This window comes from Ambystoma mexicanum, chromosome 2p (genome assembly GCF_040938575.1).
Source record: "Ambystoma mexicanum isolate Mex_15411 chromosome 2p, UKY_AmexF1_1, whole genome shotgun sequence".
Classification (NCBI taxonomy): domain Eukaryota; kingdom Metazoa; phylum Chordata; class Amphibia; order Caudata; family Ambystomatidae; genus Ambystoma; species Ambystoma mexicanum.
Window position 1 is genome coordinate 58,850,890 of NC_090923.1, and position 27,625 is coordinate 58,878,514.

Genomic DNA, 27,625 nt, shown 5'->3' on the forward strand with positions numbered 1-27,625 from the left:
AGACCGGTATGGGTGCACCGTCAATGCAGAAGTGGGAGAATGAGGCATCAAGGTGTTTGATCCGGTGTGGTGAGCCAATCACGAGGAGGTCGGTTTTCTCATTATTTAGGCAGAGATTGTGGGTGGCCATCCAGTTTTGCTATAGACAGCGTTAATTTGAGTCGTATCAGCAACATGGTCACTTGAGAGTGGGACTAAAATTTTGGTTTCATTCACAAAATTGGTATATATGATTCCACTATCATTCAGTGTATCAAAGAGGGCTTTTGTATAGGTGTTATACAGAGTGGGCGAGAGGCAAGACCCTTGAGGTAGACCTAGTTTTGCTGGGATGGCGTCTGCTGCTTAGTTTGCTATGGCCTCTCATATGATCCTTCCACTAAGAAAGGATTTGATCTAGTCTGTGGCTTCTTGGGAGTATTGGAAGTGCTGGATGAGGTGTTGGCAGAGGATATTGTGATGAACCAGGTCGAATTCCTCAGAGAGAAGGATGGCTAAATTGCCAGAATCCCTGATGCTGTCCATTTGTATTTGTAGGTCTAATAGCGCGATTTCCGTTTAGAGCGGAAACCAGATTGTCTTATGCCTAGCAGGTGATTACTTTCTAGGAATTGTTGGACCTGAGCATAGGCTAATCGATCCAGATTTTTTAGTAAGAACGGTACAGAGGTCAGGGGGCAGTATTAAGCATGGCTGGAGATCCAACAATGAGAATTTCAGTTTTTTCATCAGTTAGACAGAGTAGATGAGAGGGCATCCAGGATTGCATAGTCTGGTACACAGCAATTAGTGTGGCAGAGTCGGTTCAGTAGTCACCTGTGAGGGGAACGAGGATTTGGGTATCGTCCGCATAGTTGGTGTAGGAGATACCTTGGGTGTCTAAAAGGTCGAATGGGGGTTTGGTGAAAATGTTGTAGAAAGTCGGGGAGATGCAGAAGCCTTGGAGTATGCCGCAGGTAACAGGCACCCGTAGGTCTGATGCGTTTTCAGCATAGACTCTCATAGTTCTGTCGGCCAGTAAGGATTTGATCCAGCTGGAGGATTCAGGTGAGAGGTTGGCCTCAGATGTGAGGTGCTGGCAGCGGATTTTGTGGTTTACTAGGTCGAAAGCTGCAGAGAGGTCTAAGAGTAATAAAAGTGTGAGCTTGCCTGCGTCTTTGAACTCATCAAGTTTGCTTTTTTAGATCAAGCAGAGCCGATTCCGTGCCATGGTCGTGGTGGAAACCTGATTGACGAATTTCAAGTATACAGTTGGACTCAAGATGATGCTGGATCTGGAGATAGGGTGCTCGATCCAGTATCTTTCAGTATCTTTAGGAGGAATTGGACTGTGGTGATGGGTGGTAGTTGGTCGGGATAGCAGGGTCCAGAGTAGGTTTCTTGAGAAGAAGAAGAACCCAAGCTTCCTTAAGGCTAGTGGGTACTGAGCAGGCGGTAAATGATGCGTTGATAATAGCTGTGATTAAGGGTGCAAGTGAGTCTGTGCAGTCCTTATTCACTGAGGCAGGGCAGACATCTCCTTTGCACCCGGACAGTTTCAGGCCTTTCAAAATGGCAGTGACGTCTGCTTCAGTTACAAAGTTAAAGCAAAATGGCAGTCGGTCATGCAGAGTGCCTGAATGAGTGATGTTGAAGGTATGTTGTGCGTTGAGGCTGATGGCATTTTGTTTAAGTTGGAGTTTCTTTTACAGTGAGAGCATTTGTCCAGGAGAGCGTTCTGGATGCTGCTGCATCAGGGCGCATCTTTAGTGAGGTTAGTTTGGGGGAAAATTGGGGATTCTAATTCTCGCAGGATGGTGAAAAGCTCTCGTGTATTAGAATTATTGTTGGAGAGTCTCCTGTTGTAACTGGTGGCTTTGGCCTGTAGTATAGCATGTTTGTATTCTTTTGCTAAAGTGAGGAATTGGGATTTGTTGTGTTTGTTTTCTTTCCCCTCCAGTTAGTCTCAAGCCCACGTTTGTTTGAGTGGATGGCTTTGATGTCCACGGTAAACCACAAATTCAAGTGCATGGCAGGTTGAGGGGGCGATAGTGTCGACTGCGTGAGTGATGGTTTTATTTCCTTGGTCAACCAGGATGGTTGGATTGTGATGTGAGATCTGTGCTAGATGCTAGAAGTGGTGAGATCTGGGCTTTGGTTAGGTTACACAAGCTGCGTGAAAGTGTTGGGGGCAGTGGTGGGGCAATGGGTGCAAGCACGCTGATGGTGCGAATGGCGAAGATTATGACATGGTGGTCTGTCCAGGGACAGGGGATGTTGGAAAGGATTGATGTTTGGCAATTGGGGTCTGCTAACTGAAATGAGGCACACAACACTTCAGATTCTTGTTTATTTGACAACTTCTCACTGTCGTGACCCCCAGCTTCTTCTCCCTCCAACTCCAGGGAATACCTGTCACGATCTCTCACTACACTTTAAGATTATACGTTATATTGCCTAGCAAGGATCTATGCATCCTTGGATACCAAGTACACCACATATCCTTTCCTAACAATTTTACTAACATTGTCTTTTAAAAAAAATTCTTGTACACTAATTATTAAATCTTTTTCACTTTTATTTGACTCTACCCAAATTCCAGACTTGTCCAGCACGGACTCCCACAACTCCCCTCAACACTTCCACCACCTGTAAAGACTCCAAATAAAACAGTTATCCCTTTCTTCTCACCACAGCCTTCTTTATTAACACCGAGTCTCCTACTTACACTTCAACAACCTTATGTCCTCTCCTTGTATTTTTCCTCTACAACCACACAACCTTTCTTTCATCAGGGGTTTTCCTCAATTGCTCCACCACACAATCCGTCTCTCCTGCCCTCCCCAACCATGGAGGTGACACTCTAGAATTACCTTTCCTTCCTCTCATGAACTCAAAAGGACTCAACACAGGTAACGGCATGTGGCACCATGTGAAGAGCATACATTCTCTCCCGACTGCCACTTTCTTGTTGTTACAACACACTCCTGCCATCCTCACTGCCTCCATTACGCATCTATTCATCCTTTCCACAGACCCATTTTCCTCAAGGTGGTAAATTGCAGTCTTCTTATGTTTTACACCGCACTAAGTATTCCTTAAAACACCTTCCAATAAATTGACTTCCATTTTCCACTATAATGGATTTGGGGAGCTCTCTTTTTCATAAACACCTTGCAAAAACTCTACAACCGCTGCCCAAGTAGCTTCTTGCACAATCCTAAATTTGGTCCAACATAGCCAGAACAAATTTTCCCCGACCCCTACCAAGGTCAATCAGACCCAAAGTACTGATGGCCAAATCACACCTTCTCTGGTAGATCCACTTTCCCCATGGGCTGTAAATGTGCATCTACACCTTTGCCAGACTTTTCACACTCCATGCACTCTCTCAACAATTTCTTGACATCACGGCCAAAACCTGGCCACCAATAATCCCTTCTCAACAGTGCCATGATTTTTTGTAACACCAATGTGCCCCGCATGGGCAATTTCCACCAAACTCTTCCTCAACACCCTTGGCACGATTGACGGTCCCACCTGTACAATAACCCATCCTTTGCACTCAATTCATGCGCAAACCTCCCAGTACACTCTCTCCTCTTCACTCAATAGCATTTTCTCAGGCCAGCCTTGTATAAAAATCCTAGAACTCTTTTTCAACACAGGCTTCAACCTAATCACCTCTCTCCACTCCTCACGCGATATCACACCATCATGGCGCGAATCAGCTTCCTTTCCCTTTGTGCAGTATTGAGTCACACTTTCTGTTCCGACGAGCGCTCAAGACTTTCTTGTTTTAGTTCTTGGATTGGATCGACCTCTCTTTTGCTTACCTTCATGATGCCTTCGGGTGTGAACTGCGCTATACAAATTCTTTTAAGATTAGATAATACAAGATGGCTTATATACACTGTATCAGTTATCATTTTCTCCTCACCTCCTTTGGTAACCCCCCATCCTTGACAAGTGGTCTGCCAAGACAATGTCCCTCTCAGGGATCACCTCCATAGAGAATGTATGGCCCTGCATCCTAGCTTCACAATCAGCAACTCTCCTGGAGACCTTTTGCAAACCTTTCTCCTCAGGAATGACTTTCAACGGGCTTATGATCTGTCCCCACACAACATTTTTGAACTTCTCCCCGCCCCTGTGACACACCAATGCCTCTTTCTCCAGAACAGAATAATTCCTTTCCACACTCCTCAACATCCTTGATGCTTGAGTGATCACACTCTCCATTCCCTCTCCATCCACCTGAGACAAAACTGCCCCAATGCCAGTATCACTCACATGAACAGTTAAACTAGAACTCTTCCTCATGTCAAATTGGCCAGATGGCCTTGCGATATAAATATACCCCTTTATTCCTTTGAATTCTTCCTCACATGCCACATCCCAAACAAACTATTCTCCCTTTTTCAACAGCTTCCATATCCGTACTACTTTGTCAGCAAACATTTGCGCACATTTCTGCTATAACTCAATCATATCAAGGAAGGATCTTAGCTCCACTTTATCTTTTGGAGCTGGGAATTCCTTTATGGCATCCACCATGTCATCTTTTGTGTTTGGCCCCTCACCAGAAATGTCATTTCCCAAGTACACCACTGCACTTTTTTTGAACACACCTTTTTCTTCTCTCTACATTATCCTTCGCTCTCTCAGAATCTCAAGCACATGTTCTAATGTCTGTTCAAGGTGCATCAACGTCTCGCCACATATCAACACATCATCTTGAAAGCACCATTCCTTTAAAAAACATATCCAGCATTTTCTGAAACACAGACAAAGCTGATACAAGCCCAAACGGCAATCTCCGGAATGAAAAAATCCCTTCATGGGTGATAAACACTGTGAGCTTTCTCAACTTCTCATCTAATTCAATTTGGTGGTAGACTAAAGCCATGTCAAGTTTCACCTTCTCGATGATCGCTAGCATATCTGTCATATTAGGCAAGGGATGCCTCTCAGCCACCACACATTTATTAAGCTCACGGTGGTCTATACATAGTCTCAATTCCCCATTGGCCTTCTTGACAACCACCAAGGGAGACACCCACTCCACACTACTTGCCCACTCAATCACTTCTGATGCTCTCAACCTTTCCAGCTCTTTTTCTACTCCCTCCCTCAACACCTAGGGAACACTTCCCTCCTTAAGTACAATTTTGTATCCCAGCCCTTTCACACATCCAAATGAATTTGCAAACACATCTTTGAAACGATCCGTCCCCTTCGCATTTTCATTAACATGCAATACCTGTTCTATGGTATTCAGGTCAAGTCTTATCCCCAATTTCATCAGCTCCTTCCACCCCAAAAATGTTTCCCCTTTTTTTGTAACCTACATTTTGCCATAAGCTTACTGCCCCTTGGAATCCAGCTTCACCACAAAGTAACCCAACAAGTACATTCTTTGCCATTTGTAACCTCCAGTTCTTATGTCATGTGGCAATAGATCTTTGATCTGCACAACATCTCTCTCACATCCCTCACACGACTATAATGAAACCCGGTCACCCGAATCAGCCATCATCTTTACATTCTTTCCATCGATGCTCATATCAGCAACGGGACTCTCACATTCCTCATCATCTAAACACTTCACCATATTTACAGTGATCAGTTCAACTTGTTCTTCATCTTCTCCTGATGAAGGCTGTCCCTCCTTAACAACATAAAATACTTTATTTTCACCAACAACAACATTTTTTACAGCAATTGGCATAATGGCCCCACTTCTTCCTCTTAGAACATGCTACTTTTCTCCCCAGGCAGACAGAAGACCATGCAAAATGCATTGCACTGGCCCAACGAAAGCCCAAACGTTCCTCTGCCTTTTGCCCTTTTGGTTGACTTCCCTTTTCTAATCAGGGTCGCGACGGAATCTCTTTTTGCTGCTTCTTTGCTTTATCCTCAGTCCTCACACGCAGTATCTCTGTATTTCCCACTTTGCTCTTCTCAACAGCCTAGCCACACAGGCCATAGAATGTTGTACTCTCTCCGCAATAGTAATACATTCACCTAAACTTGGCTCATCTTTGAGCCATTACTCCTCACTTATTTTATCACTGCTGTATCATGAATTGGTCTCTCGAGTATATTCCCAATTTATTCCCACACGTAGTACACGTAAGAGCCAAATGCCGAAGGGCAGTAAGGTATTCCTCCATGCTTTCTTCCTCTTCCAGAACCATAACTACAAAATTATACCTTTCCAGCATAGTGCTAGTCTTGAAATGAGCATCAAGCTTAAATGACGCCATGTCACATCCATTGGAGGCTGTCGGTTTGTCAGATTCATCTACAGGCATGAGAGTTTCATACACTCGTTGCCCCTCATAGCCAAGGAAATGCATTAATAAAGATACATTCTGATCAGAAGAGGCGGCGTTGCCACATGCTGCACGCATGTAATGGCGAAACCCCTTTATCCACTGGCTCCATTTTATATTCACGGGCCCTGGAGATGCCACAAATATTGGGGGACCAGGCACACCAGACCTTGAAATGCACTGCTGGAACAGCCCGAAAAACAATATCTTTGATAGTAATTGAGTCCCTGGATTCCCCCACACAAAGATATGCTAAAATGTATTGCATTTCTTAAGCACACAAAGTGTGCTCCATAATCCGCAGTTCAGCAGGGCACCGTAAACTGGGACGAGGAAGATGCTGTCGTGATCTGTATAACGTAGGATGCTCGCACAGAATCCCCATGAGCAGCCCGAGGCTGCCCCCGAAAATGCAGAGGGGCAGTGGGATTGCAGGGCTTCACTCCTCTGAAAGTGCCACACAAGGGGACTCCCACTCTCCGCAGGAACCCAAATTGAAGCGCTGCTGTCAACCCAACTCAATGTCCCGCTCACACCAAGACGAGCACCGCTGATCCACCCAGCGTTCAGGCACCACACCACAGGGGCAGGACGTGGGCGCAGGGCAGGACCAGCCTGCAGCGACAGGTACCCACAGGAGGGCAGCAGCAATAATCCAGGCAGGGAAATGAGGCACCCATGCTTCAAGAAAGGAGATTTCTTTTTTGTTTATTTGACAAGTTCTTACTGTTGTGACCCCAGCTCCTTCTCCCGCCAAACTCCAGGGAATAACTGTCACAATATCTCACTCCACTTTTACCAACTACAACACTAACCAGTCCTGGGTATGGACTTTGATATTATAATTATAATTGTTTTTTTTATAATGCACTTAATACCAAAGAGGTTTCCAAGCACAGACCCAAGATTCGAACCCATGTTGCTCTGTGTCATCTTGCTTCAAAGACGAGCAGGTTGCCCATGAGCTTTACAACCTGTTTGGCATGAGTGGGTGACACAATACGTTATATGAGTCCTAAGGCAGAAAGGAAGTTGGCTAAAGACAGGTCATTCACGTCTTCCAAATCGTTGAATCATAGGTTAAACTCACCAAGGAGTATTAGTTCCGATGCAGGTGGTCCTCTTCGAACATTGGTGTTGGGCCAGGTGGGCGATAGATGATGTGTATTGTGATTGTGAGGTGTGGGAGAGTGCTCGTTTAGTGGAGAGTATGTCACAGAGTAGAGCTGAATTCTCGGATGAGGAGGGTCCCCTATATGATCAGTTCTACCCTCCCGCCTCTGGTGTGCTGTCTGTCTTTCCAGAAGATGGTATATGCCGGAGGGATAGCAATGGATAGAGCTGGACCCGAGACGGCGTGTAACCAGGTTTCAGATTGTTATCGGTGATGGGGCTAATATGTCAAGTGGTTGTACCGGGATGGACCTGGCATTGACTAGGCGCCCTTTAGAGGTGGGGCAAGCAAGCTGGGTTTGCTGGAGCTGGCGGTGCAGGTAAGCTTATGGCTGGTGGAGTATTTCCATGATGGTGGGGCAGGTAACGTCATGTTGGGTAGAGGTAGCTTGGAGTACATGTTGATAGGAGTGGGCGTGCTTGGCTGGCTGCCATTGCGGATGTGGATATATATGGTGGGGCAGTGCGCGCACGTAGTTGGGCATTCCTGGGTAGCAGAGAGATGAGTGTGCATTGAGGCGCGATTCGTGTAGCAAGTCGGGCTAGCCTTAGGGGACCTAGGCATGGTGCTTAGCTGATTGCCACTGCGTGAGGGCCTAGTTTTCCATTAGGGAGGCAGAGGGATGAGGGGCTGGCTACTGGCACGCAGTGGCGGTATGTGCAGGAGTCCAAGGGGTGAGAAAAGGGGTTGTGGTATCGCGGATTAAGGAGGTAGAAGTTTGGGTAGAAAAGGTGTTGCTGTGTAGGTGGATTCTAGTCAAGCGGGTAGCCTTCCCTGCCCTGGCACGCCCCCGACAGGCATCACTGGCCTTGATGGAAGGCCTTCATGAGTGGCTGACTTCGCCTGGCGGCTTAAAGAGGTAGTTGGTGGAAAACTGCTCAGTGGCCAATCTGAATGCACAACAAGGTGCTCAGCCCGGGACCCAGACCCTGATGAGAAGGCGGCGGCCATTTTAGCATGGAGCTGCCGCTCTACATGCATCATAGTAGGTCCAATAGGTCTCCCAGGTGAGTGGTCTTCGTGGGGGCCAGATGGCCGTAGTGGTGCCCAGACAGGCATCACCGGCCTTGATGGATGGCAGTAATACTCAGGAGAGAGGCAGGGACATAGTGCACATCTGCCACCCTGCCGGGCTGCGCACTTTCACTACACCATCGCACAGCACTATAGGCTGACCTCGCCACGGGAGCTGCCGGGGAACCGCTCATCTGCAGATTCAAGACATATGGTTTTAGAAAATTAAACACGAGCCTCCTGTTTAAAAACGAGACTGTGGGGGCTTGATGGATTTGCTGGCAATAGCACAGGAAGAGTTTGTTTTTCTTTGCCGGGTCTTACCCCGGTGAAGTGGGTTGCCTCTATAGTTCCCTGCCCCCAGTGCTTTCATGTCTGTAACCATATGTGTGTTCTTGCACTAATGTACCATGCACTTTCTGTAACTAGCGCTTAGATGCCTCGGGGGTTTTGTACGCTGAAATAAATGCAAAAACAAAAAAATAAAAAATAGATGTGCTGGTAAACTGAGGGAGGGGGCGGTGGCCTAAGTATGAGTGCTTAGGTCATGCCTCCCAAGAGCCCCTAACAAGAGCCCCCACCCCCTGCCAGCCCTTGCATTCAAGGAGCCGATGTTAAAAGATTGTATGCTGACCCTCCCAGACAACCCTTTGACCACACGGCTCCTTGAATGCAATGGGCGGCCTTCTGCGTATGTCTCTTTATTCTGAAACAGGACGAGTGCTGGATTGGCCAGCCTCTCCTTTTTTTTCTGAGTAAAGCGCTGACACCCAGTGGAAGCCGGCTTGGTCCTGCATGTTAGCTCTCTACTTAAAAACAAATGGAGAGGCTGGCCAACCCAGCCCGAGACATCACGCAGCAACTTTATCCAAAGCACTGCTCGGTCACAGGCCTGAATTCAGGTGTCAGTATTTTAGATTAGAAAAAAGAAAAGGCGATGAAATGCTGACACCCGCAGGCAGCCGTGTAACCGTGTAGCGCTCGGCTAAATGGATGCCTGAGAGGTCGGCATGGCTGGGGCTAGTCAGGGTGAGCCCCGGTAGCGTGCCCATCTCAGAGACTGCCGAGGCTTGGCCCCAGCCTAGCTCCGGCCCACTTAAAGCCTTGCCTGCCCCCTCTAACCCCACTCTGTCTATTAATTCAACGGATATATAGGATATGATGTGGCATTTATAACGCGCCGGTACACACCTATTTCTAGGCGCGAAATAATGTCATTGGGCTTTGAGTAACTTTTGTCTGCATTGTCCTGGGCTTCCATCACTCCAGCACCCATGTGCAACTGACGCTGGTGGAGAAGGACTGTAGTAGCCACGAGAGCTCGCCTCACACAGTTATAAATGCATGTATGTCGGGAGGTGTTTTCTCAGTGCTTAGCTGGCACTTCAGAGCGCTTGGCCTGACTAGCCGAGGCTTTTTCGTCTGCAGCAGTGCTGGAATTGGCAACTATTTACTGGGGGAACTTGAAGCGCGGAGGAGGGTTTAGCAGGTGGAGGGGGTGGGGGAGAAGGAACAGGATGGGAGAGATGGGGTCGGATTGCCAGTAGTGTGGGAGGGACTGAGGGGTGTAGCTAGGCGTTGAATAATGCGGGTTCCCTGAATATAGGATGCTGGCTGCTTTGGAACACAATGTCCCCCAATGTATCAAACACGTCTGCGATAGTTATTCAAATGTGCCTTCCTTCTGAGCATGCAATGCGCTCTGGGTAAATCTGTCACAATAATCACCCTAACAGAAAAATGTGTGCAAAGCATGGAACATATATACTATTTTGGACATTGCACTGGGTGTGGCTGAGCTGAGTGGGAAGGCTTTGCTGGGAGGTGACTGGAACAGTGTGATGTTGGATTTTGTGAGGCAGACGGGGTGGGAGGAGTTGTGAGTTTATGGGAGATAAATATTGATTGGTGGGTCTGGTGCACATCATCCTTTAGGATGGGGAAGCGCCTGCGTAGGTCCACGCATCTGATAATTAAGAAGAAGAAGAAGACATCATCCTATTGGATGCGCCTGCGTATTCGGTAATTTAGAAGAAGGACCACTGTATTATTTGAACTTGTGCTGTCCTGGGGCCAGATTACAGACATTTTGAAAACCACTGCAGCACGTAAAGTGCAGTTTAGCGCCAGCACAAAAATTGACCTAGTGCAAAAAAGATACATTTTCCCTGCATGTTTGTACAAGGACCCAAGTGCTGATACGGAATGATATTAGCACTAGGGCAAACTTTGCCCTGATAAAATAGCATCATTAATGTATCTTTTTTGGTGCTTATAACATCCCAACCTACACTTTTTGTGGTACAATGTTTTTCTAATATGTCCCAGTGTTTTAGAAATAGGAAACATTTTGCCCTAGTGCTAATATTGTGCAACCTTACACTTTTCACTGGAGCAAAGTTTCTGTAATCTGGCCCCAGATTTTATGGACTACAGCTCCTATAAGCCCTTACCACTGACTATGATGCCTAGTGATCATGGGAATTGAAGTCCAAAACATCTGGACGCCCACATGTTCAGTAACCATGGCTGGAATTTGAAGAAGAGTTACCAGAAGATTGGTCTTCATTGTTCATGTTTCTTTTCTCGGCACTGGGGGAGATTGTGGAGGGGTCTTTCCCCTAGGCTAGTCGGCGACAGAGCAAAGACCATGCAGTTTCCTGACTGCATAAAATGGGGTCCTCTAATACACAGGCCAGCTGACAGTATGAAGCGCTGTCTAAAACCTGCACCTTTGTGACCCAAGCCAAGTTCCATTACTTTCTATTTCAAAATATGTATTTACAATTGTAACCAGGTAATAGTACAATATCAATATGCAATGTTCACATCCTAAAAGAGACCTCCTTTCGAAATAACACCACAAAGATTTACAATATGTTATAATTTAGACCCGCTGTGTTGTGTGTTGGTCTAGTCGTTTGGTGCGTGAGCTTCATGACTGTGTCATGACGCTCCTTTAATAAAAGGGGCTCTGCTGGCACGCGGAAGGCAGTGCAGCAGAGCCCCATGAAGTGGCAACTCGCGTCTGCGTATTTCTTTGGTGTTACCTCTGCCGCGTGATCGTGGCCTGGTACACGGCCTGCCTGGGTGTCCCCAGTGCCAGCACCGCCATTGCTGGTGTGATCCCCAGACTGGGATAACGCGCGTACACGAGCAGTGCAGCCAGCGGCAGGGTGCAGGGCTGAAAAAGGGGAGTGGCCGCAGCATGCCCCAGAACAAAGAAAGGGGCCGGGGACATCTCTCCACCTCGCCCGCGGGGAGCGGGAGAAACATTCCCATACCCAGGTCGCGGTGTGAACAGCCTGAGCAGGCCCCGCACACAGTGACAGAAGGCCTATCAACACCTGGGCCTGGAAAGAAATATTGATCAATTTCTGAAAGTGGATCTCAAGGCTGGCCAAGCAGCCCAGAAAAGGGGCATAGCCTACCACACCCGACAGAAGCAGCAAACAAGAGAAAGGAGAAAGCTGTCCGTTGGGGGAGGGGCATGGAAACGGACCATCAACCTCTCCCGCAAGCTACATCTGTGCAAACCCGAGGGCAGCGGCTCCACCCTGAGTGCTTGTGCGCCCTTGCGGGAATTCCATGCTGGGTGGCGTCGCTGAAGTCCATCACCAGTGAGTGTCAGGGATGTAGTCTACAGGGGCAGGAACTCGTAGGCCCAATCCAGGGAGCACTACAACAGGGATGGACCCATCCTGACACCTCTGCTACCATCCACATCCCCAAAGGAAGCAGCAGCTCAGAGTGCACCTGGGGCGACTTCTAAATACCTCCCCACGAGGGGTCAAGCCACCCGAGGCCCAGTAACTGTAAGCACTTCCAACACTCAACACCAGTAGCCACATCAGGCATCCTGCACAGCGTCAATCATGTTGCATGACGAAGGGACATGTCGAGGTCAGCTCGCACCAATACCCCATTTTGATGTCCTGGGTGCGACTGCAAGTCTGGGGGCCTGGTGGACAGCCTGGGTAGAGAACCTGGAGTTATACTTCGAGGCAGTCGAAATGAAGGACACGGCTAAACGTCCAACCCTCCTGTACTCCGACGGACTGGCAATCCAGAGGCTATTCAAGACACTTAAACCCGTGGATCAGTCCTATGACGCGGCCATCGCAGCCCTGAACGAGTACCTCCGACCCATGGTCAACAGAGACTACGAACGGTTCAGGATGAGGTGCGCCAGGCAGGAGGAAGGGGAGAGCCTTGATGCATTCCACAGAAAGCTGCGCAGCATTGCACTGTCCTGTGCCCTGGGAAATTTCTAGGAGGACGGAATCAGGGCGCAGATCATCTACGGCTGCAGTTCTTCCAAGCTGCGCAAGCAAGTCCTGAGGAACCCTGCGCTAACCCTCGACTGGATACTAGACCTTGGCCATGCCCAGGAACTGGCAGAGGTGTGGGCTTCTGTCATGGACTCATCCAGACAACACCTCAAGCTGGAGGCCCCCATGCAGCGGGACAAGCTGGAGGAGGTGGCATCCGTCAGCAAGTAGCAAGGAGGAAAGCAGGTGAGGAGGGGATACTGGCCAAGCAGAGACTCCAATGCCACACTATGCCATCAGTGCGGGTGGGATCTTCCACATCCGCAAGACTGCCCGGCGAAAGGACACATCTGTGGGAGATGCAGGAAGGTGGATCACTTTGCACGGGTGTGCCTCGCCCCGACAAGAGCAATCATGGCGGGGACATCACAAGGGGGTGAGTCGAGGGGGAAAAGGACCCCGAGAATGGCCGCAATGGAAGCAGCGGAAGACCAAAGGAGAATGCAGTATGATGCTGGAGAGGAGGCCGACGAAGAAAACGATGGGATAACGCGCGCCGGTGATCCGGGCGCTGCAGGGTTATCCCTGCCACCAACCACGCTGCGTGGACGCGGCGTGCCTGTGTCGTGTTGGGTGGACCCGACACGATCTGTGGCCCACCCCGGTGACTGGAGGCGGGCCACAACACGCTGTTGCCTGAGTTTACTTAATGCCCCGCTTAAGCTGTAAATCCAGGCCATATGTTTAACGACACCATCTTTCCAGACTATATTTTCTTTCTTTTTTTTTAAGGTAACCTCTGTGCTTTTAGCATCACCACTCCCTCAAAGCCAGACAAACCCAGCCCTTCACCTATCAGAGGTCTATAAAACTTGTGGTATGTGGCATAAAGCGCATTATTAAAACAGTAATAGAATTATTATTAAGTGCATAAGACTGATAAACTGTACTCTTGCTCACACGACAGCCATGTTGTGCTAAAGTACTGGGACGAGGAAGAGTGTCATAGAGGGAATGAAGAATTTACAAAGGTATCAATTGGTCAACATTAAGAGTCAAATTCATCCAGTCATGTTGTTTTAGTCAAAAACACAGGTTCTTGTATGTTAACACTTAGGAAGTAAAAAAAACGGAACTTCAGGTCTCAGCATTCTTAGTACAGTTGGTAGAAAAGTCACGACTGGAAATATGTGACTCTCCTGATATGAGGATGGGTGGCAGCTATAGGGGTGCCGTGCCATTTTTTCAAAACTGCCATCTTCTTGAGGAGCTTTTCTGAAACATAAACTCTTTAAAATGCTGTCAGAATTCTTCGACATGGCAGGTTTTTGTCACCAGAGGAAGCACTAAAAATATTAAAAAAAGGTTTTTTCTAGCACCGTTTTTCAAAGTAAAAGATTTGCAGAGAAATCGGAAGACTTCACATCAAACTCACATCACACATGAGGGTCACCGCGGCATAGTCTCCACGAAACGCATGCTCCGGGCAAAGCATGGTTCCCAGGAATGGACAAGTTGATTGAAAGGATACTAAAATCTTGCCATATCTGCCTCAGACTGCAAAGTCCCGCATCCCCGGAGCCACTGCATGTGGCCAAACTCTCAAAAGGGGTGTGGGAGGAAGTGGCAATAGACTTTTTCTTCCTTTTAAGGTGAGGGGAATATGTCCTGGTAGTGCTGGATGAACTTTCACTATACCCCAAAGCAGAAGTAGTACCCGCCACAGTTGCCACAGATTTGATACCAGCCCTGGATCGTATATTCTCGGCTTTCGGAGTACCGAAGGTGGTCAAGTCGGAAAATGGTCCCCTGTTCACCAGCAGGGACTTCCGCGACTTCACAAACTATTTCGGCTCCCACCACGGCAAGATCACTCCTCTATGGCTGCAGGCGAATGGAGGTGTGGAAGGCTTCATGGCAAACATCAAGAGGGCCATACGTATCGCAACCATCACACACATGCCCATAGAGCAAGCTCTGTGCCTACTCCTAAGGGATTATCGCAACATGCTGCATGACTTCACAGGGACATGCCCAGCAGAATTAATGTTCGGCCGCCCTGTGCGTTCAAGAGTGCCTCAAGAGGGTCACGGAACCGAGGACAGTGAATACATGAAGTGAGAAGAAAAGATGACAGAGCAAAGCACAGAATGAAGACATATGCAGACAGAAGGAGAAGGGCACGGGCTGCAGAGTTGGCAGTTGGGGAACAGGCTGTAGTACGACAAGTTTAAGTTCACAGGGACATGCCACCTTTTGACCCATGACCATCTCCCATGTCAAAGGATCCATGATAACAGCGGAAAGAGAGGGATGGGTCATAACAAGGAACAGTTAATTTTTCAGAAAAGTCGGAGATGGCACCCCGCAGGTCAGTCAGCAATGGAGTGAAGATGAGGAATACACGAAAGAGACGTCGGGATACTCAGCAGATGAAGCCGAGTCAGAAAGAGAAGAACACAGAGTCATCGGAGAAATCCCAGAGGAGAACAATACCATGTTGCAAGAAAATGCAAGACCCTGCCGTATCGTTAGAAGACCCAGACGGTGGATCGAGGAAATGGGGTAGGACGATGTTATTTTGGAGGGAGATGTAGCATCACACATAGTCACCCTGATGGGGCACAACGATGCGTGGACTCGGGTCAGCTTACCCAACATAACGTAAACGCGATTGCCATGCCAATAAAGCAGTTATAGTAAATCCTCCATGGTGTGTGGCTGTGTTAATGCTGGTGGCCTGTGCAGCGTTCCCTGTGTGTCTTCCTCCAGTGATGAGACATCACAGCATTAAACAGAAGGGCATGTTTGAGTGTAATGCAAAGTTAATTACAGACTCAGAACAGACTGGACCATTGGACTTAACTGCAGACCCTCACCCAGTCTGGATCCTCAGGACATCTTCTTTGGATTTTGGTGGCAGGAAACCCACGAGCGGATCCTCCTCTGCACACAGCTACCTTGGATCTTCTTCTGTGGGAAACAGTAGTCAGATGGCATGTCAGGAATGTATCTTGAAGGATTCTTCAATCAAATGGAAATTCCGCAGCTCTGGGTGTCAATCAGCACTATGCCAGGGTACCCCCTCTTCTGGGCGATATGCAACAATCTGGCTTCCAGTGGTCACAAACACACCTCCGGACCCTGGTGACACAACTGGACTTCTTCGGTTCAAGATACCCAGGCAATCCTCTTCTGGACTCACGAAGACCCCTTCTCCAGACAGCAGGCACACAAAATGGGCTTCCAGGGTACTTCGGAAGAAGAGCAGGAGGTGCACGATGATCCCTCATAGCTCAGGAAGAGGTCACCTAGCCAGGTCCTCTCTTGATTCTGTCCTTGGGTCAGTTCAGAAGTCTTCGGATTCCTTGAAGAAATGCAGCTGCAGACTCCTTCCCCCGACTAGACCCAGGATGCAAGCTTCATGTTTCAGCTTCAGAACAGATTGGTGACGAGAGGTCCCTAGTGATACACATTTTTTCCCCATTCACTCAAGCTGACCTAGGCTCAGTCAGCCAATCACTCACAAGTGCATTCATGCAGTCAGGCAACCAATCAGGCTCACAGGCATTCAGGGCATTCACCCCAAACCGGACACCCATAACCCATCATTTCAGAGCACTACATTCCATTCACTCCAGTTTCAGTCAGGACTGGCCCAGGCATTGTGTCACACAATCAAAACCAGACACTCACAACCAGATCCCACCCCAAGGGTGTACCCACAACACACTGTCCCTGGGAAGGCTCCACTCAGTCTGATAGGAGGCAGCCCCAGAGCCATATATGGTCCTTCCACCCAGCAGCCAGTCAGAGAGAAGGGACAGAGTGAGGGCTTCCCAGGACTTAAGGAAACAAGGTGTACAGTCAATAGAAACCAAAAGGCTATAATGGCCATCTTGCTTTTCTTCAGGAATCCATTGATTCTTATGGCAGGGTCTAAGTGTCCCAAAAATGCAGGACACTCGGACCCACTGTCAAGTTAGCATGTAGCTGCCAGCAGCCCATATCTTGTTCTGTGGGCAACACACAGGTGCCCAGAAAAACACACATACGGGGTACAAGGGTGTACTCACACCAATGGGTGGCATAAGGGTATCCCATGGGTGTTGTTCTCCAAAGGGAAAACATGAAGAGGTGCACTGCCAGAGGTCCAGGCTGCACCTTACAGAAACCACACACAGAGAAGTGGCAGGACAAGGACTAGGCATTTCCAGCACCACAAGCAGTATTGCCATGAAGGGTGGCCAACTGAACGTAGTCTTAGAGGTGATCTATGAACTTACGCTAACCTTCTTCAGAAATGAGAGTACGGAATGATTGGCTCATGCATGCAGAGAAGATATACCCTTGTTCTTATTATACTTTTTGCTCACCACATGAATAGTGCCCGCAGGGTTTATTGGTACCCAAAGAAGGGTGAACGCTGCAAGGGGAGGATAGCTCAGCGGCAACGTGCTCGCCTTGGAAGCAAGACGACACGGAACAACACAGGTTCGATCCCCCCGGGTCTGTGCTTAGAAACCTCTTGGTATTAAGCGCGCGTTATAAATAACCTATCATGTCATATCATATATCATATCATTTGGTGGTGATATGGACTTCAAGGTACAACGGAGAGTCTGCTCCTGTGCTCCTTGCACTGTGAGTCACAAGGCTGCTGCATGACCCCATGACTCCCAACAAGGGAAAGAAGGTAGCTATGTTCATTTCTGGTCCTTTATCAATACTAAGGACTACATTTATCTGATCAGTCAGGTTTATTATTCCTCCAGCGGTTCAGCCCATTAGGGACGTTAACACTAGTAGTTTCTTTGGGCTCTTGGAGAAAACCTTTGTGAGTGAAGGCATACACAAAAAGTTGGTTCCCTACAATGGGGTGTCATCTAATTGCACTAGAGGCCTGCATTTTCAGAGACCTATACTGTAAACACATGAACACATGTCATTATACCACCTCCAATGCGGCAGAATGTTGGAGTGGTTTAGACGGAATCTTGAAGAATGAGTGATGATATGTACACAAAATTGCTGGGGTTTTAAGGAGGTTTTTTCTTTTCTTCCCGTACCACACTGCATAGTATCACAGGGGTAACAGATGTTCAACTTACGAGAGAGTGCCTGCTTTGCACCGATCTGTGCTCAAGTTGGAGCCGCAAAGGAGGCACCCCCCTAGAGAAGAGAGTTCAGGATAAGCAGGGTGCTAGAAAAGAATACTCTGACCGTGAATGTGGCGAGGAGCTGATCATTGAGTTGTCAACACACATTACTCGATGTTTGTCCTCAACCCAGAAAGGGCCAGGAGAGTAACAGAGAGTAGGTATGATTGTGATCTCCAAGAAGGTGGAGACAAATGGAACATTGACATGCAGTTCCATGCCCCTCCCCTCCCAGCCCCTATCCAGATACCCTATGTGGGTTTTGGTCTGATTTCATGATGCCCCCTCCTTTTCCAATCGTGAATGCACTGGTGAAGTCCAACCAAGCTTTGCGCTCTCATCCTCCAGCTTAGGCAGCACCCCACCAATGAGGATTCCTTTTTCTACACACAGACCTCAATGAGGAAAGAAAGAATGCTTATGAGAGGCCCTCCAGCAAAGTCTAGGGACTATGTCATGCGTTGAATGTCAGTTTCCTGCTTTCTGCTTTACCTTCTCCCTTCCCTTCCCCTTTCCTCTTTTCGCTTCTCATTTTGGGGGGCGGGGAGGCTGCTGCATTGTGTGTCACCTCTGTAGCCATCACAGGTCCTCCTGCATGAGCACTTGCACGGAATCCTGATGGTGGAGCGTTCGATGTCGATTGGCGGGATAGTATAGCACCGCCACCGCCTCGCAATGACTCGCAATGACTCATGTCTCTCTCTCGGTCTCTCTCACACTTTGTGTTATGCATATCTTTTCTCAATTTTATTCCTTGGTGGGAAATCTTGTGAAATGCAGATTAGGGCTAGGCACTGGGCTGAGCTTATCCCTATCGCACTCCCCACAATGGAGAACCTGCCTGGGGCTTTCGAGACAGGTCTTGGGAGATGGTTCTTGCATTGTTTCCGCGGGGAGGGTGCATCATGCGCCTCCACACGGGGCACCAGAGAACCACAGGAATAATGGTATTTGCGTCTGAAATGAGTCTGTCAGCCTCATTACGAGTTCGGCAGTGTAGCCAAAAATGGCGGTGACGCAGTGGTAACAGTTGCCACACTGCCAAACCAGGGGTTTTGAGGTAAGGCAGAGGAAAGTCCTCTAGCAGAATGCTGTAGGTAATTCCTCCCCTTTACTGCCAAAAATCAGTCAAATCGGCAGAATTACCGCTGCCAGTAATTCTGCAAAAATCCCCATGGAGTCCTATAAACTCAAGAAATAGGGACTATCACCACCTGCCACCACTTGTAATCTGGCAGTAATTCCTCTGGACCAAGTGGTGATTAATCGTAAATCCGTTTGTCGTATCGCAGTGAATTTACCGCCAAGATACAACCAAACTGGTAGTGAGGCCCACAGTCCTCTGCTATGCCTCATTCTCACCAGAGGGCAGTAATAGCAAATAGAGGACTTGACCTTAGACAACCCTTGGGGCACCGTTGTAGCCCAGGTAGTGGCCCTCTACTGCCTTACCCCACAGTGAGCACCCGCGTTATCAAATTCAGATCCTCGCCGGCAAACAATGTAAAGGCACATGTTCGGAAGTAGGAACGAAACATACATGTTTTTGGGCTAGGGTTGAGTCACACTGTCACCTTTATAATGTTTATGCAGTGTTGACAAGTCATTCTTTTTCTTTCTTTTTATAAATATAGCTTCCAGATATTTCACTGAAATTCCTAAACCCCAAATTAAGGAGATGAAATCTTGCAGCAATTTATGCTGATCGATGATCTTTGATCTCAGCTTAAATGGAGTAGGTCTAAATGATGATTGTGACAGATTTTGCCAATTAGTAGCTAATCATAGCAAATGATCTCTCTGTTTCCAAGATACGTAAGTAATGTACACAGAGGAGGGGGAATTACCAGGTGATAACTGCCCCTGACCCAAAGTTAGAGGCCTGAGCAAAGCAGGCGGCAATGCACCTCTCCTCATGGTGTTCTGCTATCAGCAGCCCGGAGAAGAAAGTCGAGGTGCTAATAGCTGTTTTTGTAAGGAAATGTGGCTTTGTGCCAAGTGCACGCGCCTAAACCCCTTAAAAAAAATCAAAGATGGCCACCATGTGGATAGACATTGGATGCCTTTTCTATTCCCATGGTGAAGGCGGATACCGGTGGCCAATGTGGGAACGGATGACCAGGTAATGGGGGGAGATGTGAAAGAAATGGGGTTGGATGGTGAGGGGGGAGTATGTTGGGTGCTTAGGTGCAGCGTTGCCAGGGCAGAGGGTGGTACAGCCAAAAAAAAATAGTCAGTCTGGGGTAAAGGATCTTGTTGCCTGCATGGAAGACCGGCTTTGATGTGTAGTAAATTCTTCATTCCCAGACACCTGATTGGCTGGTCCCCTTTCCTCTGGATAACAACTATTCTTTACTGTCTCGAAGTGCTGTCAATGACCTTTCTCTTTGTACACAACATTCTCGTTCTATATATTTCCTTGAATTCTGAGTAAGCAGCTGCACTGGAACCCATCCATTATCCCCCTGCAACGTCAATTACTAAATTATTTGTATGGGTGATTTTTACGTTTTAAGCTTCTCTTTTGTAAGAGAAACACTTACATCAAAATAAATGATATTGTTACACGTATTTCTAAGGTAAAATGAATGGTGTTTATGCACAAATAAAACTCTTGAAATTTAGTGAAACCCTTAGAAGAATATGAAGAAATGTAATGCAAAATGCATGGTATTTTTCATCGAACAGATCCAACACCTGATCTAAACTATGCTGACTTAATTAAAACCTTCAGAAGAACTCCCCTTGAGTGAAATGAGAAATTCTGCTTCATGTCAGTATCCATATTACTCTAGATATTTTGCCTTTTTTTCCTGAAGATGTTGGGTGCCCAGAAGATTGAGGTGATTCATTTAATGACACTTTGTATCCAGCTTAGTCTTCAGAGTATCAGGGTATTAGTCTAGCTAATACAATATGGTAGGCCTCATCCCTTGGAAACTAAAATAGGCTGGAATCCTAATACATTAAACGTTATGCAACTTCAGCATTTAGTTAGACCCATCAAGGAACTTACAGTTTTATTGCGTGCGGCTTGCTCTAGAAGAAACCTTTTTCTCCTAGAACGCATTGCCGGTGCCTCTGCTACAAACCTCAGTTCCCACTAAGCGCTCACAGCAGAATATGGCCTCTGCTTTGCCCATGGACATATCTGGCATCATTGTGTTAAACCATAAAATTTAAATAAGCATTGCTGCTATAATGAATTCTATTCTCAACACCCAAGAAATTGAACAAATTCACGAAGTTTGTTCGTGCCCGTGATAAGTGGAGTAAGATAGGATGATCATTGCATAGGTGGGCAACCTGTAATAATCAGATTTGTTTTCAGAATGAGATAGAAGAGAAGTTCAAGTCAATGGGCATCATGGAGGCTGCGATAAGCCTAACCCTAAGCATTACAGGATTAGAGGCTAGTTAAAAGAACAGCAGGAATGTTAATCTAGTCTATTACATTGTGTTAATTGCAAGATTTACCCTCTTGGGATTTGGGGGGACCTTTGTGGGATTTGGTGGGAACGACGTGGTGATGAATAGACGTCACTGGTTGAAATGGAGACCCAAATGCATTCCAATTCTGTCTATTGTAGGGTACCTGTGATTGTCTGATTGGGCCATTGATTAAGCCTGCCATGGGTGGTCTAGGCTGGAGTTCTGTTATCTTCGTGGGTGCCCCTTAACTGGTTAAACATGAGGATTACACACTTACATTGGTGGCGTCTCACCCCAAATCCATATATCAAATAGTGAAAAAATAGGTAGGGCTACTCAAAACCACTCCCTGGTATAATGAAGGACAATGAGTCGATAGGAAAAGGATGGTCCAATCCCGTTGAAGAATATTTGACCTGATTTCCACGTTGATAGAGAATGGAGGATTCCTTACATTAAAGGTCAGCCACATCTTTCCCGTTTCCCGCTAGGTCAATGTTCTGTGAATGACGCAGCGTCTGCAGCAGCCAATGGGTGCGGCTGGCTCTATCAAAACTCAAATTCTGATATTAACACAATTCATTCCAATTTCAAAAGATTGTCTGTATTTGGTTTATTTCACAATTTAAGTCAAAAATAGACACTTGACATATTAAACATAGCAGTGCTGAGTTTATTTTTTATAACTCATGTATTATGAGCCATCTGTGCACGCCGACACCACAAGGAAAGAGCAGCAGCTACTATCATGCCAGTAAGGACACAATCATTCCCTCCACGGTTCTGTTCTTGGTCCCCTTTTGGTCCTCTTGACTAGCCCCTTTATTGTCTATTATTGCCCCCCTGGACAGCAAATGCAGCTACCCTGTTTAGATCTCTTTAATTTGGTGGTAGTCAAAGGTTTTGCAAAGGCAGATCTAAGCTGTCCCCTGGAACATTGTGAGAGAAATGGTTCCTGGGCAACACAGAACCTGTTTCGTAATAGGCCTTATGGGTAAGGCACAGAGCTTTGTGCTGAATCCTTTTGGCCACTGGTAGCCAATGCAGACCATGAAGAGAGTGGGGAAATGTCACATCTTTTAAGATGATCCTTGCAGCTGCATTTCCAATGCGCTGCAATTTAGCTGAAGACATTGTAGGCAATCCTTAAATAAATGGCGTTGCAGTAGTCCTGACTACTAGATATGAATGCATTCATGAGCTGTACCTTCTCTGGGGAAACCCTTCAAGGTTTGAAAGGCGCGTCTGCTGGACCCCTTGCTAGTTTCTCCCTCTAGGGACAGACCGGGTTCCAGCCAGATTCCGAGGATGCAAACTAAATCTGATGGCTTAGGGTAAAGTCCCAAAGCAGGTGGCCAGAAGTCCCAATTCCCTGGAGGTTCTTGTACAGATGTATTGATCTCATTCGGTTTAAAAATAAGTATTTCTGCTTTTTGCTGCTTTCATTTCATTTTCATTTCATCATTCATATAGCGCCTTTCCCCATAGGTATGGTCCCAATGCACGGTTGTAGCCCTCGGAAGGATCGAAATCCTGAGTATGGGAAAACAGTGGGTGGTGTTAGTGTTCATGTGTGCATATAGCCATTAAAGGTTATAAGGGATGGCCAAGTCCAGGCTATCCAGTATACTAAAAGGGGGCGGGGGTGCAAGAGGATAGTCATTATGTGTGTAGCTAAAGCTCACTTTTTTGTCGTGATAGGTAGCTGCATTCTTATGGCAGAGATGTTGTGCAGAGTATTTTTGGAGTTATGTTAATGCAGATGCGTACAGAAATGAGGCCATGCCTATGGCTAGGATCCGAAGGTGTGGAGAGCGATGGGAATAAATATGGTATACACACAATAAACATTGCCCACCCCCTGGACTCCATCTAAGAGGAAAACACTGGCCACTCTCAGTATCAATCTAAGTGCAATATATTGCCCACCCTGCGTGTTCATCTAAGTGCGATTCGCGGCCCACTCACAAATCTGTCCAACTGCAATATATTACCCCCATGAAACCATTCAGGTGCAAAGAGAAAGCCCACCCTCAAATGCATTAAAGAGTGATACATTGCCCACCCCTAAACAATCAAAATGCAACATATAGTCCACCCCCAAGAATATCCAGGTGTAACACAATCCCGCCCTCAGGATTTGTCCAAGTGCGACACATTGCCCACCCTCAAATCCATGCAGGTGCAATACCTAGCCAACCTTCAGAGTTCCTCAAAGTGTGGGACGATGGATGCACCCTACACTCCTCTGGGCACCATACCCTGGCTATCTTGATAGAGGGGGGAGCAGGGGCACAGGGGGGAGAAATTGAGTCAGAGGCCACGAGCAGGGCCCAAATGATGAAAGATAAAGGAGTGAGGCAAAGTAACTAAATGGAGAAGCAGTGGCAGAGGCGGTTTTACTGCTGCAGGCCAGTGCATGTGTGTGAGGGTCGCTGGCAGGGTTCCAGGTCACGGTTTTAAGGGCCTTCCTGAAGGGGAGGTGATCCTCTGTGAGACGGAAGGTGAGGGGGAGGGAGTTGCAGAGGATGGATGCTAAAACAGAGGAGGAGTGGCCTCCTAGTAGGAGAACTTGAAAGGGGGTACCACTAGTAGGTGTGCTGAACCTGATCTGAGGATTTGGTTGGGTTGGTAGCATGGGTGTTTGTTTTGGATGGATTCGGGGCAATTCATGTGGAGGGCACGGTGGGCAATGCACATGGCTTTAGAAATGGCCTGTCAGCTGATGGGCAGGCCCTGGAGAAGACTGAGTGCAGGGGATATATGTTTTATAGGAGAGAGGGCAAGGAGGCACCTTGGTGCAGAGTTTTGAATCCATTGGAGCTTTCTGAGTTGAAAGTCAGGGGCGCCTAGATAAAGGGAGTTCGTGTGGTCAAGGCAGGATAGGATGATGGCCATGATTGCAGTGATTCTATGTGGGTAGGAGAGATAGGGAAAGATCCGCTTGAGCATGCAACGGTGGAAGTGACATGATCTAGAGATGGCATTAATGTGCTCGGATAGGATGATGGCCATGATTTCAGAGATTCTATGCGGGTAGGAGAGACAGGGAAAGATCCGCTTGAGCATGCGACGGTGGAAGTGACATGATCTAGAGATGGCATTAATGTGCTGGGATAGGATGATGATGATTTCAGAGATTCTATGCGGGTAGGAGAGATAGGGAAAGATCCGCTTGAGCATGCGACGGTGAAAGTGGCATCATCTAGAGATGGCATTAATGTGCTGGGATAGGATGATGGCCATGATGTCAGAGATTCTATGCGGGTTGGAGAGATAGGGAAAGATCCGCTTGATCATGCGATGGTGGAAGTGGCATTATCTAGAAATGGCATTAATGTGCTGGGATAGGATGATGGCCGTGATTTCAGAGATTCTATGCGGGTAGGAGAGATAGGGAAAGATCCGCTTGATCATGCGACGGTGGAAGTGGCATGATCTAGAGATGGCATTAATGTGCTGGGATAGGATGATGGCCATGATTTCAGAGATTCTATGCGGGTAGGAGGGATAGGGAAAGATCCGCTTGATCATGCGACGGTGGAAGTGGCATCATCTAGAGATGGCATTAATGTGCTGGGATAGGATGATGGCTGTGATTTCAGAGATTCTATGCGGGTAGGAGAGATAGGGAACGATCCGCTTGATCATGCGACGGTGGAAGTGGCATGATCTAGAGATATGATATGATATGGTATTTGTAACGCGCCTATACACAAGTGTTTCAAGGCGCGACGAGGCAGGGAGGGAGGGAAACAAGGGGAAGACAGACAAACGATCCTACTAGACCAGGTGTCATTCAGATCGCGCAAGTGCAGAGGTAAGGGGAAAAGGAGGAAGTGCAGGGGGAGGAGGTGGGGGGGAAGTGCAGTACAAGGTAAGTAGCGTAAAAAAAATAATAAATAATAAATAATAAATAAAAAGGGCCAGCTGGTGGCAAGTGCGAGGTAAGTGCAGAGCAAGTGCTGGGAAGGGGGCTGTAGGGATACAGTGACAGTCCCACAGTGCAGGGGGAGCCAGGGAGGCAGTGCAAGTGGAGAGTGGCTGGGCCCTGGACCGAGGTTGCTGAGAGTGGCCCAGATGCAGGTTTAGTGCTGAATTCAGTGGGGAGTTAAGCAGGATTAGCAGGGGAGAGGGAGAGAGAAGGCAGAAGCGAAGAGGAAGGTTTTGAGGTGCTTCCGGAACCGGAGATGGTTCTCCTCAAGTTTCAGGGAGGCAGGAAGGCTGTTCCAGAGGGAGGCCCCTGCTGCGGAGAGAGATCTACCCCCAGCTCGTTGCTTCGAGAAGCGGCTGACCATGAGGGAGTTGGAGACGGATGAGCGAAGGGCTCGTGAAGGAAGATATTTAGGAAGAGAGAGTTGAAGGTATTTAGGTCCCAGGCCCCAGAAGGCCTTGTGGACAATGCAGAGGGTTTTGAACTTAATCCTCGCAGCCACTGGGAGCCAGTGAAGAGATTTCAGTCCTGGAGAGATACGGTCCCTGGGCTTGAGGCCAAGGACAAGTCTCGCAGTTCTGTTCTGGATAAGTCGCAGAGGGCGGAGAGTGGAGGCAGGCAGATTAAGATAGAGGCTGTTACAGTAGTCCAGCCTAGAGAGAACCAGGGCTCGGGAGACAGTGAGCTTCTGGGGGAAGGAGAGGAAGGGAAGAATACCTCTGAGGAGGTGCAGCTGGTAGTGTGACTTCTTAGAGACGTCAGATATATGGTATTAATGTGCTGGGATAGGATGATGGCCGTGATTTCAGAGATTCTATGCGGGTAGGAGGGATAGGGAAAGATCCGCTTGATCATGTGACGGTGGAAGTGGCATCATCTAGAGATGGCATTAATGTGCTGGGATAGGATGATGGCCGTGATTTGAGAGATTCTATGCGGGTAGGAGAGATAGGGAAAGATCAGCTTGATCATGCGACGGTGGAAGTGGCATGATCTAGAGATGGCATTAATGTGCTGGGATAGGATGATGGCCGTGATTTCAGATATTCTATGCGGGTAGGAGGGATAGGGACAGATCCGCTTGATCATGCGACGGTGGAAGTGGCATCATCTAGAGATGGCATTAATGTGCTGGGATAGGATGATGGCGATGACTTCAGAGATTCTATGCGGGTAGGAGAGATAGGGAATGATCCGCTTGAGCATGCGACGGTGGAAGTGGCATCATCTAGAGATGGCATTAATGTGCTGGGATAGGATGATAGCCGTGATTTCAGAGATTATATGCGGGTAGGAGAGATAGGGAAAGATCCGCTTGATCATGCGACGGTGGAAGTGGCATCATCTAGAGATGGCATTAATGTGCTGGGATAGGATGATGGCTGTGATTTCAGAGATTCTATGCGGGTAGGAGAGATAGGGAACAATCCGCTTGATCATGCGACGGTGGAAGTGGCATCATCTAGAGATGGCATTAATGTGCTGGGATAGGATGATGGCCGTGATTTAGAGATTCTATGCGGGTAGGAGAGATAGGGAAAGATCCGCTTGATTATGCGACAGTGGAAGTGGCATGATCTAGAGATGGCATTAATGTGCTGGGATAGGATGATGGCCGTGATTTCAGAGATTCTATGCGGGTAGGAGGGATAGGGAAAGATCCGCTTGATCATGCGACGGTGGAAGTGGCATCATCTAGAGATGGCATTAATGTGCTGGGATAGGATGATGGCGATGACTTCAGAGATTCTATGCGGGTAGGAGAGATAGGGAATGATCCGCTTGAGTATGCGACGGTGGAAGTGGCATCATCTAGAGATGGCATTAATGTGCTGGGATAGGATGATAGCCGTGATTTCAGAGATTCTATGCGGGTAGGAGAGATAGGGAAAGATCCGCTTGAGCATGCGACGGTGGAAGTGGCATGATCTAGAGATGGCATTAATGTGCTGGGATAGGATGATGGCCGTGATTTCAGAGATTCTATGCGGGTAGGAGGGATAGGGAAAGATCCGCTTGATAATGCGACGGTGGAAGTGGCATCATCTAGAGATGGCATTAATGTGCTGGGATAGGATGATGGCCATGATTTCAGAGACTCTATGCGGGTAGGAGAGATAGGAAAGATCCGCTTGAGCATGCGACGGTGGAAGTGGCATCATCTAGAGATGGCATTAATGTGCTGGAATAGGATGATGGCCGTGATTTCAGAGATTCTATGCGGGTAGGAGAGATAGGGAAAGATCCGCTTGAGCATGCAACGGTGGAAGTGGCATGTCTAGAGATGGCATTAATGTGCCGGGATAGGATGATGGCCGTGATTT

General features: G+C 47.7%; 1 protein-coding gene across 1 annotated transcript in view; it reads right to left on the reverse strand.

Moving 5' to 3' along the window:
- Window positions 1–5,482: 5,482 nt before the first annotated feature.
- Window positions 5,483–27,625, reverse strand: part of LOC138567705 (nuclear pore complex protein DDB_G0274915-like) — an 88,497-nt gene continuing 66,354 nt past the window's right edge. The window contains exon 5 of the mRNA XM_069646174.1: window positions 5,483–5,650. Coding sequence (XP_069502275.1) covers window positions 5,483–5,650 — 168 coding nt within the window. The remainder of the gene's footprint in view (window positions 5,651–27,625) is intronic.